Source organism: Varanus komodoensis, unplaced genomic scaffold, assembly GCF_004798865.1.
Source record: "Varanus komodoensis strain SLA01 unplaced genomic scaffold, ASM479886v1 scaffold6_2, whole genome shotgun sequence".
Classification (NCBI taxonomy): Eukaryota; Metazoa; Chordata; class Lepidosauria; order Squamata; family Varanidae; genus Varanus; species Varanus komodoensis.
Window position 1 is genome coordinate 22,823,619 of NW_025336346.1, and position 17,371 is coordinate 22,840,989.

At 44.4% G+C, this 17,371-nt stretch overlaps 1 protein-coding gene across 5 annotated transcripts in view; it reads left to right on the plus strand.

The window, feature by feature from the left end:
- FGD5 (FYVE, RhoGEF and PH domain containing 5) overlaps positions 1-17,371 on the plus strand; it is a 169,360-nt gene that overhangs the window by 72,532 nt on the left and 79,457 nt on the right. For all 5 annotated transcript variants that reach the window (XM_044451607.1, XM_044451605.1, XM_044451608.1 and 2 more), the window contains exon 3: positions 2,382-2,511. In XM_044451607.1, coding sequence (XP_044307542.1) covers positions 2,382-2,511 — 130 coding nt within the window. The remainder of the gene's footprint in view (positions 1-2,381; positions 2,512-17,371) is intronic.

The following is a 17,371-nucleotide window of genomic DNA, read 5'->3' on the forward strand; positions in this document are numbered from 1 at the left end:
GTCTAGGACTTGCAAAGGAATGAGAACAAAAAATAACCAGATGCTTTTCCAGCCCAGCTTCCTTATATACAAAAAATAAGGAGCCTAGGGATGATTTCTTAATGTACAAAAAATAAACACATGCACGTTTCTAGACAATTTTGCAAGATTGTCTACTTCTTGGTTATCCTTTTTGCTGGGAATCCTAACAGATGTTAGAGCATGCCAAAGAATGCTTCATTGCATCACACGGGCAAATCAATTCATGCTACAGTGACAATGTAAAAAAAAAAAAATTGTCATTTTAATTGTCCCTTAGAATTCAAATGGCCAAATTATCATGAAAGCAGAATTGCAGGAGAAAGTGCAAGTAAGCAGGGAGATGAGGATCCAAGGGCCGGAAATCAAGATAAGCAAATTCCATTTAATTTACGTACCAAATCGTGTTAGGCTATTATTCCCCAAAGGCCCTCTTGAAGTCTGGAACTATTCTGGCATTATTCTGGAGAGAGATATGATAGTCTCACAACCTTGTCTGTCCACATGCATATGCAGAGTATTCACGTTTGGTTTATGATCATATCTGAAAAACTTGAAGTAGAGGTTTTTTGGCCAGTGAAGTTATATGCTGATTTTCTACTTCACCGTACAAATCCTTGGGTGAGTGTTACCCTAACTTACCTCACAGTGCTGTGAAGATGAGGTAGAACCCAGAGATCCCTGGCAAAGGAAAAGCTTTGTGATTTATAATGGCATAATACTGAGTACTGATAATACTAAGAACTGATGCTTGGGTTTTCTTCTTTCTTCTCATGTATTTTCCTCCTATTTGTTTTGTGTCGTGTGCGTTACTAGATTTTAAGCCACAAGGCAGGGGCTGTCCTGTTTGTACTGATCTATAAACTTCTCTGGGAGTCTTTCTTTCTGAAGAGTAGGGTGTGGGTGGTTACGTGCTGTCAAGTTATTTCCCACTTATTGTGACCCTATGAATGAAGACCCTCCGAGATGTTCTACCCTTGACAGCCCTCCCCAGCTCTTGTAAACGCAAGGCTGTGGCTTCCTTCATGGAGTCGATCCATGCCATAGTTGGGCTTCCTCTTCTTCAGCCTTCAGCCTTTCCTAACATGATTGTCTTCTCCAAGGAGTCATGCCTTTTCATGATGCATGTTCAAAATACCAGCCTCCGTTTCGTCATTTTGGCTTCCACGGCAAGTTCTGACTTGATTTGACCTTGGACCCACTTGTTTGCCTTTCCGTCAGTCCAGGGTATTTGTGGTGAAGAGTGGGACACAAATGCTGTGGATAAATAATGAAAGGATGAATAAGGAGCTCAGTTCACGACCCCATTAAAAATAATAGAGGTGGGAAAGTTTGATGTCTAAGACACTGAACAGCTACCGCACATCCATAGGCACATCCAGTAATGTGACTCAGTGTGTTTTTTAAAAATACATTGTTCATAAGCTAAATATGATAAAATTGTATCATATATATTCACAATATATTATGTCATGATATATATTGTATAATCATAATAATTGCTATAGATGTTACCCAATGCATACTTTCCTAGGAGCATCCACATTTTTTGTGTGATTGTGGCCTTCAGAGACTGAATGGCAGAGAGAAATCTGACCAAAACAAATCCATCTTCACTCTGACATTTTCCTGCTGCAAATTACAGGAACAGTTCTGTGGTTTGAGAGAAACCCAGAAAGCATAGATTCATGCAAGGCATGTGAATGGCTCTGCACATTAGAAGCCAGGTGGAGTATGCTTCCACAAGAGGTTGTTGAGGCCCCATCGGTGCGGGTGTTCAAGGATAGGCTGGACATGCACATGGTGGGCATGTCGTGAGCGGAGCCAGCTGGAGCTGGGAGTCAGACTAGATGGTCTGGGAGACCCCTTCTGACTCAGAGTTTCTATGTTTCTATGCTGATACCCCTTGGCCATTTATTCCTTTCACCATCTTCATTTTGGGACATAGTTGGTGACATCAAACCTCTTCACAATTCCAAAAGAGATGGCCCAGGAATGAGTAGGCTCAAGAATGAGAGAGAATCTCGTTCAGCCTTCCTCAAACAGGTTTCCTCCACATTTTGCATTTGAACTCCCATCACCCCCACCTGGTGTGGCCAATGGCCAAGAAAGCTGGAAGTTGTAGTTCAAAGCATCTGGAGAGCACTGGTTGTTGAAGACTGGTCTACCAGCTCCCCCTGCCAACACTGGGCTTCCTAGTGAGGTTGTAAATGTGTAAGTTGTCCTAAAACAAAGGCGTCCCACTCTTTAGACCTGGCACACTGCTACTAAAGCATATAATCTAGAACCTGGTGATTGCAGCCTCCCTTTTTGTTAATGTTCTGAGACAATATAATAGAATGACTTGTTTCCTCTGTCTGTAGTGCCTACACAGAGCCTTACAAGGTGTGCCCCATCTCTGTGATTCCTGTGGAAGATGTTACATCTGATGAGGAACAGAAAAGTTCTGGAGATGAAGACAGTAACCAGGGGGATTCCAATCCCATCCACAAGGTAACGGGCCAAAGTTTGTTTGTTCGTTTAATTTTGGAGCAGATCAAGTGACAAATCAAATCCATCTAGGGACGTGCAACAGAATTTTCCAGGTGACTGGATTGGCCAACTGCCTGCAGCAACAGCATGTCACGCACCTGTATCACATCTCTCCAAACTTCAGTCAGGATCAGGTGTGGCGTCAGCATTTCAGGGACAGGCAGAGACAGCACTGGCAGGTCTTTCATTCCTAACGACATTGCTCCCATTTAAGTGAACACCTTCTGTTGTGCTCCCAAGTTCAGCCAGAGAAGGACCATGACATGGCTGATAACAAGTGGCAGCCCCTGAGGCAAAGCTGGGCTCGTGAGAGCTGCCATCTGCACCTGGACAACACCCACCTGAGTCCCCCCTTCCACTTCCAGAAGCAGATGCTTCCTGCCATGAAAAGACGAGGCGGAGGGAGGGAGATAGGTGTGTACATGAAGGAGGAACACAAGAGAGGGCCTGCCCTATTCTTCTGTCTTCTCCTCTTGCTCTCATGCAGAACTTTTTTCTCATAGCTGAAATGTTTCTGCTGGAAGGAGAGTCAGCATGGGATGGTAATGAAATTGCTGGATTTGGTCTTAGGAGTTCCCACATTACTCAGTCGTGGGCTCTCAGCCTCACAAGGTGGTTGTTTTGAAGCTTAAATGGAGAGAAGAACCTTGTAAGCTGTCTTAGGTTCCTTGCAAGAGGAGAAAAGGCAGGATATAAATGTAATGCGATACTCATACTAATAACAATAATCGGGCAACTGTGAACAGGTGAGATCACCACTTGCCGAGCATCAAACATACACAAATCTTTGCATAATTTTATATAATTATATAATTAGATAGTATCAGATGGGCAAACCCTAATAATGTGACTTCAGTTGGGGAATATATTTATTTATTTAAAGGTTTATAGACCACCCCAGCAGCTTCCCAGGGTGGCTTACAAAAAAAGTTGCAATTAAATTAAACCAAATGAAAATCAAAATATTCAGCCAGTAACATGAAAACACTCCCTCTGAAGGAGCAGGTTCGTAGCCTGGGTGTGTGTGTCACTTGAGGCCCAGATGGTTCCTGTGGCTCAGAGTGCCTTCCACCAGCTTTGGCTGGTAGCTCAGATACACCCCTGTTTGGACAGAGAGAGCCTGCTATCAGTGATCTATGCTATGGTAATCTCTAAACTAGCTCAGTAGCTTGTGCAAAATGTGGAAACCAGACTAAGAACAGGGATCAGATGACCTGATCATGTAACACCAAGTCTAGCCTGCTTGTGCTAGCTGCCCATATCCTTCCAAGCCCAATTCAAGGTGCCGGTTTTAACTTATAAAGCCCTGTGTTCATGGCTTGGTATCATGATACCTGACAGAGTGGCTGTCCCAGCCTTCTTCTACCCAGACACTACAGTCAAGTTCTGGGGCTTATCTCTGACTGCTGCCTCCCAGGGAGGCTTCGTTGGTGGACTTTTCAGTGGCCTTTTCAGCTAGATATTTCTGACAGGATTGGAAAGAATTGGTGGCATATCTCTGATATTAGAACACTTAAGTGCTTCAGTCAGTGATCTGACATGAAGCTTTCATACAAAACCAGAACAGACCGAAAGCCTCCCCCACCCTGTTTCCTGTGGGAATTTTAGCCTTCTCACCAAAGAGCAATGTTTGACTGATGAGCACAAATTAATTGCTTGGCTAAGCAGCAAAATACAGACTGGGTTCATACAACACGACAACCTACCATAGAAAAGTAGGCACAGTAGGTTATTGGTTGTCTAAACCTGTACCAGTTCCTACAGAGTGGCTGATTTTTCAGTAAGCATTGCCCAAGCAACACTTTGGAATGAGCGTCACCAGTTTAGCACCTTAAAAAAAAAACCAGTCCCAGAAAGTTGTGCAACTGAGACTGTTAGTGATGGTGGTCTTTCACAAGTGCACACTAATACCTGCCTAATACGATACGTGTAGCGTTGCTTTGTCAGTGGCGTTGTGAGTTCCAGCTGTCAAAGGGAATGGGGCAAGTAACATATTCACAGAGCAAGGGCAACTTGTATAGCGGCCGTGATCTAAGTACCTAGTCATTAGTTGAAAAGCACCGGTAAAGGGGGGAAGGCAGCAAAATGGGATGGCAACAATATCACCCACATAACAGTGTATTCATCTCAGTTTCAAGTGTCCACTGCCTTTTCAACTCTTTCCCAAATATTCAGCCACTCCAGAAAAGGGAGATATTAATTCCATCCCATTTGAAGCTCATTTACCGCCGTGGTTACAACAGTTACCTAAGTGTTAAAAAAAATCCCTCCATTTAACCTCTCAGGAAGCCTTGACTATTGGGTCATATAAAAATGAAATAATTAATTTACTGTCCATCCATGAAATGTTTATATATTTCTACAGAGTCTTGTAGAGCTGTCAGGGAGCAGGAGTAATCACAACAGTAATTTCTCCAAAAAAGGAGCTTTGGAAAGTGGAGGAAGTGAATAAATCCCTTTTCTGGACTAACTGAAACTTGGGGCAGTATTGAAATGGTTGGCCAAAGGACTATTTTGTTAAGAGTGTGATATCACTGTCTCCTTTCAATGCATCTACTTTTGTCAGTTTTTCCTCTTTACTGGTGCTTTTCAGTTGTCAATTAAGCACCTGGATCCTGGAAACTGTGCACAAATCAACCTATATTTAGTCTTGCCTAGTCAATTCCCTCATGAATAGCCTATTCCACTAACTAGCTTCCTTTGATAGCTAAAACTTCAGGAACATTGACAAGGCAAGTCTTGCATTTCAGACAGCAGAAGGACTGGCAGCAGCAGCAGCAGCAGCAGCAGCAGCAAAAGATCAAACATAGTTGCTCAATGTTCAGGGGCCAAGAAATTACAAACCCAATTCCATTTTTTGAGGGTTTGGAAAAGATCCCAGTGGTGAATGAAAAAGGGTAGCAATCCAAATGAGGAAGGCAAGACAAGGCAGATTCTGCTGCAGAGGATACTGGGATACCAGCTGGAGCACCGAGAGGGAAGAAGGGGCAGAATAAGCCACAGTGACCCTGATTGTCTGCTGGGTGCATCACGACTTGTTCCCCGAACAACCCACACTGCACAGCTTCTTTGCCGAGTAGCTCAGCCAGACAGAAGAATGTGCCCACACTTTCCCTCCTGAAGGAAAATCCCTAGGCCAGGATGCAATGGTTGATTTCAGTGTACCTTCCCAGAAGAAGAATTGGCAGACGTTGGTAGGTTCAGATGCCAGAAATAGTACCAGGGATTTGGAAATGAGCTAATCTTATAAAAACAGTGTTGGGTTGGTCTAGTGGCAAGAATGAGTTTTCAACTTTTGTTTTTTCTTTTTAAAAATGTTTAACTTCTTAATCTATGGCTTCCATCTCCCAGGGGCAAATCTGCTTGAATGAGATCACCTGCCAGATAAGATCTATGGTTTTATATGGAAAGTGTACTTTTAAAAAAAGAAGGTCCCACCCCGGGTAACTCTTCTTATTGTAAATAATGTTTAACAGTTGTTCTACTGAGGGTGGAAAGGATACGTTGTTCAAGAGACATCTAGCTCTCCCATTTTAATGAGTTTAGAGTCTCTTCTATTTGCTTAGGTGCAATGATTATAGCATATTGTTCTAGCACATTTTTATATTCCTAATCCTTTTTCTGATTCCTCTTCTTCCAGTTTTTCTCCTTTCTATTTTCTAGCCTAATCCTTCTCACTATTTCTAATCTTTCTCCACTCTGGGATTTCTCCCTCTCTCTTACTCTAGAATTGTTTGCTCCCCTCCACATGTTCCCTCTTGCATTGAGGTAGGGAAAAAATACAGTGTTTGAATTCAGTTCTTGTTCCTTGCAGTTCAGTTTTTTTTTTCTTAAGCAAATGCTTTCGTTATCATCTGCATCAATGTCTTCATCATCCTGTATTTTGTTTCTTGTCCTTTTCAGTTCTTCTGAATGTACTTATTCAGCTTTGCTTCCAATTTAAATTCCTTTTTCCAAAACATATTTACTGTACACACACACACACACACACACACACACACGTATGTCAAATTCTTTGGTGTGTGACACTATCTGGTGTCCACAGTTTTCGTCATGTGTTTAACTTTATCAGGAGTTTGAATCCATCCTTGACTCTTCCTGCAGTCTTAAGACTGCGTGACTCCAGTACATCTTTCATCTACTGTGCATGTTTCATTAGACCGTTAAAAAAGTACAAATTCATCCGCATTTTATCTTGGTGTGGGTGGGTTGTGTTATGGTATGTGTGTGTGTTTTAAAATACACACTCATTACTGCATGATCTCCAAATCTAGACAGCTTTTGAATCAGGCCAAACTGAACTGGGCCATTTTCCAATGAGGTGAATCAGGATCTGAGTCGAATCTTGTGGTCAGAGCACACCATATATTTCAGCTATCAATTTCGAGTCCTCATAGACTCATAGAATAGTAGAATTGGAAGGGGCCATGAAAGCCATCAAGCAGGACAACAATTTACACCATCCTGTTGATCTCAAAGGGAGAAAGCTAAGTACATACTTAAGTTTAAGTAAAAGTGGAGCCGATGGCAGTTGGCAGTCCTTAAACTTGGCTTTGTTGTCTATAGAGTCCTTGTATGCTTTCAGACATAGCCATTCCTGATTGTGCCATCCAGATCACCCCTCTGCAAATGTAGGGTAATCTTTGGCTCTTGCCAACTCTCTTTATACCAAATGCACCCGCAGCTGGATGTGTGCATTGGAGAGACTCCCTGTTAAGTTTCTGGTGTGTGACAAGCTCACCTCTCCTTTTTCCTCCCTTCCGGGCTAGCAACCCTGACTTGTTTCGCAATGAAGCAGGCTTGCCACACTGTTGTAGAAGATGGACTCTCCGTGTGGCACCAGCTTCTTCTGGACTGTGGAATCAGCAAGTGCAACCTTTACTTGTGTACCTGCACCTCCTCGCCCACCCTTGACACACAGACACATACGGGGTGCCAGCAGCTTGGAAGGCGCAATTCCGAGCCAAATCATGGTACACGGGAAAGGGTGACGCCTGCCTCCCTCCTCTGATGCCACTGCTCCAATCAAACGGACAGCAGGTGTGACCATGCCATGGGGCAGGACGAGACAGTCGCCTCCAGCTGCAGCAACACATCGAGCGCTGTGTGCCACGAGGAGTGCCCTCTGCCCCGCAGCCTGCCTCTTCCCTGCAGGTGCAAAAGCGGTCACTGCCCTGTTACCAGTGTTGAACTCGGAGTCGTCAGCCAGTCCGGTTGGCCTTTGCACAGGAAAGTGAGGAGGTTCCACCTTGCTTTTTGCCTCAGGCAGCAAAATGACTGGCTGCTCTGAAGCAGCATTTATTTTTTAAAAAAAGGAAATTCAGAGAACCAGCCATGTATCTTTGGGTCAATATATAGTTTCCCCGTGTCTGTTCATCAAGTGTCTTTCCTTTCAGTGTCTGAAGCAGGCGGCACGAAGGGCCTCATTTTTCAACAAAGGGCAGAAGCGGGTGAGGGGAGCTCAACTCTTCCCCACCCCTTTCCACTGCTTCAGCCACTCTAATGGAGCTTTAGCACTCCTTATCCACCCCAGAAGTCACATTGTACTCTAATTATTTTTGTTTAAAATTGAATCTAGAGGGCCTGCTCATTTGGGTTAATTGTGCATTTGAATCCATTAAAAAAAATCCCTGGCAGATGGTGCTGGGCTACAGAACTCCCAGCTAAGGCTGCTGTCATTTTTTTTTCAACCTTTGTGATACTCCTCAGAGGAAGGGGTGCCCTTCGCATGGCTCGAATTGCCTCTCTATTTTACCTTGTTCAAACTACCTGAGAGGCATTTGGGGCCATCCTTCACATGCCTGTTCTATAGATTTGCCTGGTTGCTCATCGTGAAGGTGACCTTGTCTTTCCCAGTCTGTTCAACCTCAACCAAAAGCTTACTGAAAGAAAATGTCAGTTCAGGATACTGAAAGACTTTCTCTCCTTTCTGCTGAAATCCTCATTAAATTGCAATTGTAGCCTGGGAGAACAGGAGCGTTTCCACATCTTTTCAGAAGGCAAACAACTTGCACAGATGTAGTACCAGGGAGCAACTATCTCTTCTGTGCTTTCAGTCAGTGGCACAAAGAGCCCTCATCCCAGCAGCAAAGATCTGAGTTCATCTTCGCAAGAGGGCTGCATGTTCTTGTCCTCAGTCGTCACACGCAGTTGTCTTTTTGTGTGGTGCTATGTGTGAGACCTCTGTTGCTGCCCATAATGGCCTGCCTATGGTGCTTTATTTTCTTCCACACGAAAATGGCTGAGTGTGCTCGTCATGTGGATTGGTGCTTTCCTTTTGATGGTGGTGATGAATCCTTTCAAAAGTAAGAGGAAGAAGAGAGGCCAGTTGCCATGGAAACAGGTCGATGGTGAGTCTGGCTCTAAATTTTCCTCTCAGTTTAGGGTTGCCAGGTTGCATCCTGGAGAGGGCCATCTGTGGCTTTATTTCTGGGAGATGACATGGTTGCAGCTTCAGCTCCTGACACCTGTTCCCCCTCAAGTCCTTTTGTCTGCTTCACTGGCTAGACTCTCCTCTGGCTGGGATGGCAAGCAGGACTCAAGATATGTGGCCCGGTGGGCAAGAGAGGAAGTAAGGAAACAGACTGGATGGAAAGGGTTGAGGGAAGCCATGGGAGCTCGGTCTCCCTTCAGCAGCAGCTTCAAAACGAAGCCTGTGGCCTGCTAAGTCATCAGTGCCTGACTTGACCCATGGATGCTTCTTACAGAGTAGCAGGAACAGACCAGCTAGGGAACAGCCCAGGCAAAGCAAAAACCCAAGCAGAGATGGTATCCTTGTAATGGCACACCAGCTGACTCCTAGGCTTGTTCCTAAAGGATTGGGAAATACAGCTCTCCCTGCCCAAAAGAAAATTGGCCTTGATCAACCCAGCTTCTTCTTCTGCAGTCATAAATGCCAAAGCCTTTGATGATATAACTATGTTTGTTCTTCATGTGCCTTCTTGAGAATGTATAAGGCAGGAGGGAGAGAGGGCCCATTTTTTTCAGCTAAGCACATGGGAGAGTAAGAAGATCGAAACATTCAGCTTCTTCTGTGCCCCGTGCTCCATGGTTTCAGGCACTTTTCTCCTCTGAAATGAAGAGTTTAGCGCTTCTCATCTTGTGCACCTTCATTCATTTTAAAGAAATCCGCCCCCCATTCTACCGCTCCATTTTATATATGAAAGTGGCAGACACGTGAATAAAAGCCAATGTGGGCCCCATTATAGCGAGAAAAAACTAGGTGCATACATATGAACATGTAGCCGAAAATGATACATGGGAAGTAGAAAGATTTCACAGCAAAGATTAAACTGGATTAATGCAATATCAGCAATAATGCTAATGTTTATGAAGCGAAAACTCAGGATGCAGATGTTTAAAGGTCAGAGTAGAAGCAATTAGGTGTGATTCTGGATTTATAGAAAGTCATTTGTAACTGCAACATAGTGCTGTCTGCCACTGCCTTCAGATGCAGAAGAAATTTTAAAGAGTAACATTCATTATACTTAACAGCTGCCAAGGATTTTTGTACAAAAGTGAATGTGATATGCGGAATTAGGAACAGTGTATGTTTCCCAGTATGTCTCCTCGGCTTGATTCTTCCCCAAAGGGAAGCCCCATTCATGTTAAGAGTGAAAAGTGGGGAGAGGGAAGTCAGATACTTGTCTACAGAAATACTGCATTATCGGATGGATTCAGTGCAGATCCAAAAATGGTTGCATGGGGATAACTATCACTGACTAATACAAGGAACTGTGAAAGCACTAAAGGCATTGGAGGGAGACCTGTGCATATTCCCTTTAGGCTTTGCTGACATAATTCACCAGTCTCTAAATATACTTGTAAAACAATGTGCTTTGTTTGTTCAAGGCCTTTAAGCAAAGCTAGTCAGTGTAAAAAGACTGTCAAATCCAAACCTACCTGCCTGCTCACAGCTTCAAGTTTATCAACTAAGCAAGACTCACTTTTTGGACAGAACATAAGCACATTTGGGGTGTATTATATAGGGATAAGATGCTTGAGCTATATATTTATTTTATCCTTTAATTTATGGCTCAATTTCCACCAAACCCTGGTGCTCAAGGTAGCTGTTAATACATTACAGATTACAAACAAGCTCTTCATTAAAATATAACAAAATAAAAGCACACAATAAAAGAAATAAATGGCAGCTATGTGTTTGGAGAAATGTACACACATGTCTGAATTTTCATGTGATTTTTTTTTTAACATGATTCTTAAAGTTTGGAATGTACTGAATTTAAGATTGAGAGAAACTGAGATGGGTGCATTTTGAGAAACCATTCTGTGAGATAGAAAGGAACCAAGAGGGATAGACATTCATCCCTCCCTAAGTATAGTTTTGGTAAGATGCTGAGGCACCAAGATCAGCCCACCTCTCAGAACCACTATTTCTGTCTGTCTGCAATGAAAGCCAGCCAACCGCTTATCTGCTATGTTGGCTTCAGATTTGGAAAAGCTTTTACAATGAAACAACCAAGTGCCAAATATTTTATAAATAAAACCTGAGACTTCTGTTTCAGAAACATTCTGGCACCCTGGGAGAAATCCTTTCTAGAAAGAAAATTGGGCACATTTGAGAACACTGCATTGGTGTCATGATTGGTTCTTCATATTTCACGGACTTCGATACTGAGGTCATCAGTGGGATTGCGAGATCACCATCCCTACCCCAGTGAGGTGCCAGAAATGTATGACAACAACAGAACGGGACAGGGTGGTGAACAATCGCAGCGTGCAGAGCAGACTTGTCTGCAAATAAAGGAAATAACAGACCGGGCCACAAAGATTTTGCAAAGAGCTAAGCAGCAACAGCCTCACTGTTGCAGCATGTCAAATTGTCTTTGCTGTTCCTTATCTTTCTACTGGGTGGGATTGGTTTCCAGGTTCCATTAATCATGCTGTTTTGCAAACCTTTAACCTTCATATAATGAAGTAAGCACATACTCTCAAAAAACCCCCCAAAATCGCAAACACCAGACTCTTGTGACCCTTCGAGGAGAAGACAAATTTAGGCAAATTTCCTATTCCCAACCCATAGGATGTGCATAATTAAAGAGATTCCCCAGGAGATGGTGGGATTCGCCCCTCCAAGAAAGGGAGCAGGAGACAGGATTTCCAGATTTGTAACATTATACGTATGTTTGAGGCATTACAGACTGTTATATGTGGCATCACCATAATTCTGACACACCCCATATGCTAATAGCCGGCTCATTCTCGGAGAGCCAGTCCCTATGCAGCAAAAGTGGCACCATCTGTGATAAGAAAGAGCTATTGGCAGGTTTGCAGCAAGCCCCAAATTAGCAGAAGTTTTAAAAAAGTTTAGGGAAAAATACCCTAAGTAGGGGAAATATTCTTAGAACCAGTGAAGACGTGCAGTGGCCCTGGAATACTGTGTGTCTGTTGGGGGTGGTACAGGAAGGGGGGAATAGAGAGATGGAATGGAGTATCCTGGGAAAGGGCAAGACTGGCTGACTGGAATCCTGAGCAGGAGCACTGTGCAGCACAGACTTTCCTCAAAGGCTCTGCTTCTCAAGTACCTAAGAAATGCCTGCATAGTTGTAGATCGAGCTAGCAGGTCAAGTCACCTTTCCTAAACTGGGGAGACATGGGCCTGCAGCTGAACCACACATGGAAGTGAAGCAGGGGGTCAGTTTCGATGGCCTTGGAGGCCCCTTCCAGCTCTAATTCTACTTCATTCTATTCAAGTAACCAGCTTTATGTGATTATTTTTTGGCTAAAGTCTCTGAAATGAAAAAGGAGATAACCAGGCAAAAGGTGAGGCAGCCATCATGGATGCAGAGGCTTGATGGACTAAATATTACCAAAGACACTTGACATGGCCCACCCCATAAGTGGCCACATGCCCATCTTCCCACTAGTTACCCCCATTATGAGATAATACATCTAAGACTGGGGAGGGGACGGCTGGCCTTGGAGCCAAATCCAGGCCTCGTGTGTCCTAGTCCAGCCTTGCCAAAGTTGTTAGCATCCAAGGGAGTGGTGACCCCCTTGTGGACTGTGATATCAAGATGGGCAGGATAGATGCAAAGGTGGGAGGCCAAAATGGAGAGCACCGCTATGATGCTGAAGGGGCTTCGCCAGCATGCACAGCCCCTTTTATGGGTGAACTCTTGGTCAGTGGCTGTGGTCGCATGGAAGCAGTGTTAGGAGGCAGCCCACTAGGTCTGCAGCCCCAAATCTCTCGTGTGGACACCCCACTGTCCATGAGCACTTGCTGAAATAAGGTGCATGGTCCCTCATGACTTCTGCCGCATCTGTTCCTCCTGGGTTGGCTGGCTTTTGGCCCACATGTGCTTCATCCCCTTAAGCTCCCCCTCAGAACCCTTCAGAAATTGAATGCCCTTCTTGCCACTGTCCATGCATCCTTTTTTACAAATGGGGGTATCCTTAGGGGACAAGTCTACACACAGACACACACACACACACACACACACACACAGCCTGACCTAACAAGATCAGCTTCCTGGGAAGCAGGTAAAAAAGATAGTCACCTTAGACAGTGCTACCTGGAAATAGGCTGCCATGAAGGAAAACAGGAAGTGGTCTCATTAATGACCATAGGCTCCCTCTCCCAAGAATGATGGAATGATGGAATCAATAAAAGAACATGTTCCAAGGCCATAAATTTGTTTGCAGCTCATGAAATAAGAGGCACTTGCAGAGCATTAGACATCCCCTGGAACACATTTGGTCTTGCAAATGCAGCACATCAGACACCAGCCTGCCCTTCTTCATTAGTCATCCTGTTGCTCAGCCCTTTGCAGGCAGGCACCGTATCGGTGAGATACGTCTATTTCACACATGCTGGCAAGTTGCTCTTTTAGCCATGCTGTCTGCACCTCTTCCTGCCCTGTCTGTTTGGTGCCACCTGAGCCTGCAAAGCGGAAGGCAGAGGAAGGGGGAAATGGCCATGAAAAGAATGCCATGAAGCGACTCTGGAGATTTCCTCAGCGCTAGCGGCTGCTGGCACGTAATCATCCCTTTGGCATTCCTGCCCTAGTGAACAGAGGCAGATTCTTCCTCATGTGGCATGTCTTTCTGCCCCATTAGCTCTTTTATGCTTAAAAATGCTTCTGATCCTAAGCAAATGCAAACAAGACTTGGATTAGGAAATGGACAAGAGGCCAGATTGGTTCACAGGAACACCGTGAAGGTGCACACTTCTAAGGAAGAGGGAATGTTTATGTCTCTAAGTTCACAATGGGTTGGTCTGAGCTTGATTCTGGTGGCAGGAGGCCAAGGAAGTGGGTCCTGACACAGCACCCCTGATTTACTTGTGGGAGGGAGGAGGCCAACAACCAGTGTGAGTCCTGCCAGGGGCACCGTAGGTTATTCTAACAACAACCATCCCATTGTGGCTCACTGCCGGGGGGGGGGGGCGGGAGCATGATATGCCAACCCACTTGATAACCCCTGTAGAAACAAACAGTATTAATTAATAGAAACATTAAAGGATATCAGAGATTGATTATGTGAGGCCTCACCATATAGCTGCAAAAGGCTTGGCATAAGAAACTAAGGCAAAGCACACCAGGGTAAAGGGCAGGTGAAAAGCTGCAGAGCTTTTGTGTGCTATAACAGGTCAGTCTGTAATCACCACGATAAAACACCTGAGGGTGATGTTGGCTGACAGATATCCTCCTGTTTGCTGGCCTGTAGGAGAGCTCTCTCCCAGCGTTGTCCAGCTCTTTTTAATAAAGGGCCGGTGGTCTGATTCTCACTCATTTATTGGGTCTCTATTTTGTGAGAAAGTTTTCTTCCATACCCCACAGGCTCACAGGAATTCTGCTATGTGCTTAGGGCTCTTCTGTGCAACAGGCATCTTTCCTGGGCCGGAATCCCTTCTCAGATGGACGAGCTCCATACAGGCAGCAAATGCGTGGCTGGATCAGATGGTGCGGCTACTGCCTGAAGCTCTACAACCCTTCATGCATTAAATAACTTGACAGTTGCTCCATGTGGATCAGGCTACTGTGCCATTTAGGTGCTCTGTGACCCCAAATGCTTCATTCTCCCTCCCTCGAACCCCTTCCAATAAAATAAAATATTAAATTAAATTAAATAATGCTTCGGAGCAGGGGAACCTAGAGAGGATGAAGAATTCTTCTTGTACTCACCTGACATTTGATTTAAGTCATCAAAAAAGTGTAACAATTATGTAAGGAAAAATGCGTAATCGGGAGATGTGAATTATTTGTAACAACGGCACATTTCACAGGACTTTAGCACATGCTACCTGAGTCATGCAGGCCCTGGCACCCCATTTCACCAGCACATGAGTTGGACAGGACACACTGTAACATGAAGGGGCCCTAATGGCTCGGAGACCCCTCTGCTGACCCTCAGCCTGAGACAAAACAGCAAATGCTCTTTGTGCACAGTGCCTGGTGTGGACAAATTATTTGGGCTCCTCAGGCAGCAAATCCAACAGGTGTCTCTCCTAACAATAAACAGACAAGAGCAATAAATCAAGGGCACCATCCATTGGTTTCTTTCTGCAAACTCAAACTGTGCTAGCAGAGCTCTCCTGACTCTCTGTGGCATGCGTACCTGTTACACTTGCACAGCCAGTTGTGTTGACACTTGCACAAGGGTGGCAATGGTTATGAGCAGCTGGTTGCACAATGGGTGGCACAAGTGTAATGCATATCTGTGAACAGACAAATGTAACTTCAGTTGGTTTCCTTTCTTGTTCAGGACCTCCTTCCCGCCAGTGCAATGCCATTTGCACTAATGGAAAGACACAGTTGGGAAGTGCTCCAGATAACAAGCAGTTTGCAGTTCTTTCCTAATATCCACACTCAGGTGCCAGAAGCAGCCACCTCTCTGCCTTATGACAGGGCAGGCCCAGAGCTAGAACCGTGTGGTGGAGATGGTGCATTCCCATTTCTATATCATGCAACAGCCAAAGTTCTCTGGGTAGTTTACCAAAGATTCAACCCTTAAAATACATCATAAAATGTAATATAAAACTATTTACATCCAAAACAATTTTAAACTCTCAAAAATAACAATACGGAGAGTGCTTAAAACTGTATCATATGCGATCAAATGCTCAGGAGTAGAGACAAGTTTAACATGGCACCAGAGGATGACAAGGTGGATCTCGATGGGGAGAGCCTTCCACAATTGGGCGCTGCCATTGAGGAGGCCCTCTCCTTTGCTGCCATCCTTCAAACCTCCCTTAGAGGAAGCACCTGGGAAAGGGCCTGAAATGATGATCTCAGTGTGCAGGTAGGTTCATACAAGGAGAGGTGCTCTGCGTGATTTGGTCCTGAGCCATATAAGAATGTATAGGCCTCAATCAGTGCTTTGAATTGGTCTTGGAAATATAGAGGCAGCCAGTAGACGTGGGGCAAAATTGGTAGCATAGTTTCAGACCTTCTGATTGTAGCAATCAATCTGGTGGCCGTAATTTGCACAAGCTGATGCTTTCGGATCATTGTCAAGTGACCCCTCCCACCATGTACAACAATTTCAGCCATCTAACTTGTAGGTTTTCAGAGCATAGGCTACTCAGGCCATGTTATCCCTGTCAAGATAGGAGTATGGGTGGTCATCTGCTGTATGAGATCCGGACAAGTTAGTGTTTTTAATGGTGCTTCTTTTGCATTGTTCATTTTCCCTGCACTCATAGAATCATAGAATAGTAGAGTTGGAAGGAGCCATGAAGGCCATTGACTGTCCAAATCCTGCTGTTGCAGGACACCAAGTTATACCATCCCACTCAGATGGCTGCCCAGTTTCTTTTTGAATGGGAGTGAGGGAGAGTCCCCCATCTCTCTGGGCAGCTGGTTCCACGGTCATATTGCTCTGACAGCGAGGAAACTTTTCCTGATGTCCAGCCTGAATCTGGGTTGCCACACCTTGAGCTGATCATTCTGTGTCCTATACTCTGGCATCAGTGAGATCTTGACCTTCGTCTTCATAAGTACCTGATATCACTTTATAAGTGCCTTTCAGGTACTTATAAAGGGGTATCATGTCCCCCCTCAGTCTTCTCTTCTCAAGGTTGAACATGTCCAGATGTCTCAGTCTCTCCTCAGAGGGCAGTGTTTCCAAACCCTGCATCATCTTTGTTGCCCTTCTCTGGACCCTTTCTAATTTCATTGCTTCTTTCTTAAATCTTGGTGCCCGGAACTGGACACAGTATTCCAGATAAGGAGTGGTCAGGAGTATAGGGGAACTAATACTTCTCATGATTTGGAAGAAAGACTTCTATTAATGCATCCCAAAATAGCATTTGCCCTTTTTGCAGCTGCATCACATTGTTGCATCTCTCATTATTTAGCCTGTTGTTCAAACAACAACATTTTGTTACAAGGATAATACCATTTTCCCACTAGTGTGTAAAGCCGCAAATCTCAGTAAAGTGTAAAATATACGATCGTTAGGCACTATTATTCATGTAGTACCCAAATATATGTTACAACATCAATTCCACTATCCAGGATATTTTGCTGGGCCTTGAGGACTATTGATATTATGATGGAAAGGTTTTGGTGGGTTCATTGGTAGATTTTATTTATTTATTTATTTTTGCTTGATTTACGTGTGTGCATTTTTTCCTCTTATGTGGCCCTGGTTATATGTTCCATAATGATTTTTCTCACAAATACAAGTTGCCCATGTCTGGATGTTTCTTTTCGTCCCTGTCCCTGTCCCTCCCACCCCCTTTTTTCTTTTCCGTGGCTAGAAACGGAGAGTAAGTTCTGGAATAATTTCATAGCTCTTTGTCTGTGTGGCACCATCCCTGGTTTGCTGCAGCCAAGTGCTGTTTGGACTAACATGA